The sequence below is a fragment of the Zonotrichia leucophrys genome, unplaced genomic scaffold (genome assembly GCF_028769735.1).
Source record: "Zonotrichia leucophrys gambelii isolate GWCS_2022_RI unplaced genomic scaffold, RI_Zleu_2.0 Scaffold_666_27704, whole genome shotgun sequence".
NCBI classification, from domain to species: domain Eukaryota; kingdom Metazoa; phylum Chordata; class Aves; order Passeriformes; family Passerellidae; genus Zonotrichia; species Zonotrichia leucophrys.
Window position 1 is genome coordinate 1 of NW_026992871.1, and position 3,961 is coordinate 3,961.

At 53.2% G+C, this 3,961-nt stretch overlaps 1 protein-coding gene across 1 annotated transcript; it reads left to right on the plus strand.

Moving 5' to 3' along the window:
* Positions 1-42: 42 nt before the first annotated feature.
* LOC135441905 (otoferlin-like) lies at positions 43-3,526 on the plus strand (the record flags this gene model as incomplete). Its single annotated transcript, XM_064701458.1, has 3 exons — positions 43-221; positions 354-454; positions 1,015-3,526. Coding segments are annotated over 3 exons (461 nt in total), but the record flags the coding sequence as incomplete, so codon positions are not given.
* Between the last annotated feature and the right edge of the window lie 435 nt (positions 3,527-3,961).

Sequence of the window (3,961 nt, forward strand, 5' to 3'; positions counted from 1 at the left end):
TTTTTGGCATGCCAACCTCTGTCCTCCCCTCTGTCCTGCCAGGGGCCATCGAGCTGGACCTGAACCGCTTCCCCCGGGGAGCCAAGACGTCCAAGCAGTGCAGCCTGGAGATGGTGACCAACGAGGCTGAGCTGCCCATGATCTCCATCTTCAAGCAGAAGCGGGTCAAGGGCTGGTGGCCATTCGTGGCCAGAGATGAGAACGATGAGCTGGAGGTCACCGTAAGGATGGGGGAAAGGGAGGGTCTGCCTCCTGGGCACTGCACGCTTTGTGGACACCCTGCTTCCCCCTCATGGCTTTGTTCCTTCTGGGATGTGCTCCCAGGCCTCAGCACAGCTCTCTCCTCCCTGCAGGGCAAAGTTGAGGCTGAGCTGCACCTTCTGACAGCGGAGGAAGCTGAGAAATCCCCTGCTGGGCTGGCTCGGAATGAGCCTGATCCCCTGGAGAAACCCAAGTGAGTGGGAGAAGCCTCTCTGCAGCAGGGACCTGGGATTATGGGATTCTGCTCCCACCTGGAGTGCTGCATCCAGCTCTGAGCCCCAAAACCTGATGGAAAAGGGTCTAGAGGAGGTCATGGAGGTGTTCTGATCTGGAGCCCCTCTGCTCTGCAGTCAGGCTGGGAGAGCTGGGGGTGCTCACCTGGATGGGAGAAGGATCCAGGGAGAGCTCAGAGCCCCTTGCAGGGCCTGAAGAGGGACTAAGGACAAGGCCTGGAGGGACAGTGGCTTCCCACTGCCAGAGGGCAGGACTGGATCTTGGGAATTAGGAATTGTTCCTTGGCAGAGTGGGCAGGCCCTGGCACAGGGTGCCCAGAGCAGCTGTGGCTGCCCCTGGATCCCTGGCAGTGCCCAAGGCCAGGCTGGACAGGGCTTGGAGCAATCTGGGATAGTGGAAGGTGTCCCTTCCCATGGCAGGGAATGAAACAAAAATAAAGAAAAGGTTAACTTTAGGGTCCATGAATCCCTTTCCCACAGTGATGGATTGATTAACAGTGGGTGTTTGGTTCCCCTGCAGCCGCCCGGACACGTCGTTCATCTGGTTCCTGAACCCGCTCAAGTCCATCAAATACCTCATCTGCACCCGCTACAAGTGGCTCATCATCAAGATCGTGCTGGCCCTGCTGCTCCTCATCATGGTGGCCCTGTTCCTCTACAGCATGCCCGGATACATGGTCAAGAAGCTGCTGGGAGCATGAAGGGCTGGAGCCTCTCCTGTGTCCCCAGCCCAGTGCACAACCTTACAGCTCCGTGTCCTCCTCCTCCCTGTGACCTCTGGGCAGCCCTGGGGGCATCTCCTCCCTGCTGCTGCTGCTGCTGGGTCTCCTCTTTGCATTTCTTCTCTGTGGGTCCCACTCAGGCTTTAGTGCCAGGGAAATGGGGCGGGAGCATGGCAAAGATCCCCAGACTCTGCATCTCGCACTGGGGCTGGGAGAGGTGCCCAGCTGGCTCCTGTGGGAGTCCCTGAGGCCTCTGCCCATTGAGGTTGTGGCTGGTGCCTTCCTGGGAATCAGGAGAAGGAGAGGGGAGCTGGGGCTGTGTCACTGGTGCTGTGGGAGCATTCTGGAAAGGCTTCTTGGAGGGATGTTCAGAATCCGGGATGGAGCAGGGAGCTGGGATGGAGCAGCTGGGATGGAGCAGCTGGGGACATGCCAGCCCCAGCAGTGAGGGCACAGAGCATCCCCAGTGCCTGAACCCACTGCCAGCACCATGCCTGCTCCTCTCAGACCTCTGGAGGTCCCATTCTCTGGCACAGGGAGCTGTCCCACCTCTGTAGTGCTGAACATGGTGTCCAGCAGAGTGAGAGGACACAGAGCATCCCCAGTGCCTGTCCCTGCTCCTCTGGGAACTCTGGAGGTCACATTCTCTGGCACAGGGAGCTGTCCCACCTCTGTAGTGCTGAACATGGTGTCCAGCAGAGTGAGAGGGCACAGAGCATCCCCAGTGCCTGTCCCTGCTCCTCTGGGAACTCTGGAGGTCACATTCCCTGGCACAGGGATCTGTCCCACCTCAGGAAGGCTGGACATGGTGCCCAGCAGAGTGAGAGAGCACAGAGCATCCCCAGTGCCTGTCCCTGTTGTTGTAGGCTCCTGGCCAGGTAATAATGAGCATTGACTTCATGATTGCAGAATGTTGATTAATCGCTTTATTCTTCTATACTACATTATACTATACAATTCTAAGAAACTCATAACCCTTACAGACAGTCTGATACAGTTTTGACCTAATTGGTCAATCAATCTAAACACCATCACCAGTGTTTAATTGACAAACTACTCTTTGGTAAGCAATCTCCATAACACATTCTGCATGTATACAACAACAGGCGTAGCAAATAGAGATAAGAATTGTTTCCCATTACTTTTTCTGAGCTGTTTCACAGCTTCCCAGGGAAATCATGAGAGAAAACTATGTCCCTGCTCTTCTCAGAGCTCTGGAGGTCACATTCCCCGGCACAGGGATCTGTCCCACCTCGGGAATGCTGGACATGGTGCCCAGCAGAGTGAGAGGGCACAGAGCATCCCCAGTGCCTGTCTGTCACTACTGTGTAAGAAATGACAGACTCACCAGAAGGCTGGTTTGCATAGCGGCTGCTTTAATGGGAAAATTCCCTCTTTTTATAGACTGTTCCAATACATTCAGACCAGATTGGTCAATCAATCAATACGTTTCACCTGATTGGCTAATTAACAAAAGCACCCTTCTTATAAACAGTCTTTGAGAAAAACAGGAAGGCAGAGAGTAGGAAAACACTATCTGCAGGTTGTTTATAATAACAAGCTGTCATTGTTTCTCTACAACTCCCTAAAGTCTCACAAGTCCACTGGGAGAAAACTTAGCTGATTTTCTCGCTTTGCGACCAGGCTGTCACATCCACACCTGTCCCCATTGCCAGCACCATCCCTGCTCCACTCAGAGCTCTGGAGGTCCCATTCCCTGGCACAGGGATCTGTCCCACCTTGGGAATGCTGGACATGGTGCCCAGCAGTGTGAGAGGGCACAGAGCATCCCCAGTGCCTGTCCCCACTCCACTTGGAGCTCTGGAGGTCACATTCCCTGGCAAAGGGATCTGTCCCACCTTGGGAATGCTGGACATGGTGCCCAGCAGGTCCTGCAGAGACCCCTGGGGTGGGCCAGGGGGGCAGACCCTACCCTTTATCCCCACAGCTCCAGCAGAGACTGGGACATGTCCCACAGCTCAAACATCTTCCCAACATCACCCACCCAGAGGTGGCTGCGGCTGGGCATCCCCAGGGCTCACAGCTCCTCTGGCACAGTGTGAGCTCCCAGCGTCCTTCTGGATTCTCCGTGTATTTTGTTTGTCTTGGTAATTTTGTGGCTGGAGTCCTTCTGGCCGTGTGTCCTCAGGAAGGGCTCTGTCCTTGGCTCTCCACGATATCCAGCTGCTGCAGAGCTGCCTTTCCCAGCTCCCAGCGCACAAGACCCCCACTGAAGAACTGAGGACATCTCAGACATCTTTTAATGAGGATATTACTATTCCAATCAGTAATAAAAACCAGTTTCACGTCTGGGCTCTTGTGGTTTGATTCTGAGCAAACACCAGGCACCAATGAAAGCTGTTCCTTCAGAAAAAAAATTTAAAAAGGGTCATAAACTGAGATGAGGATGAGGAGAAAAACATTCTAAGGGCAAACCAGGCTCAAATTTCAAGGTATAAAGTGAATTTATTATTAACAGAGTCAGAGAAGGATAATGAGAAATAAAAGAAGCTTTTAAAACACTTTTTTTCTCCCTCAGCCCCCCCCTCTTTCCTGTGAACCATTAATGCACAGACTCAGATCAGTGGGGATATTGAGAGGTTTATTGCAAGAAAAAAGCTGGTTTTACACACCTCTTCAAGACACAGTATTTCCTTATAAAGTATTTCTTCACTATCACACATTGCCACATCAGCAACATGATTTAATGTCCTTACACGTGGGTGATCATGTGCTGTTCACTCA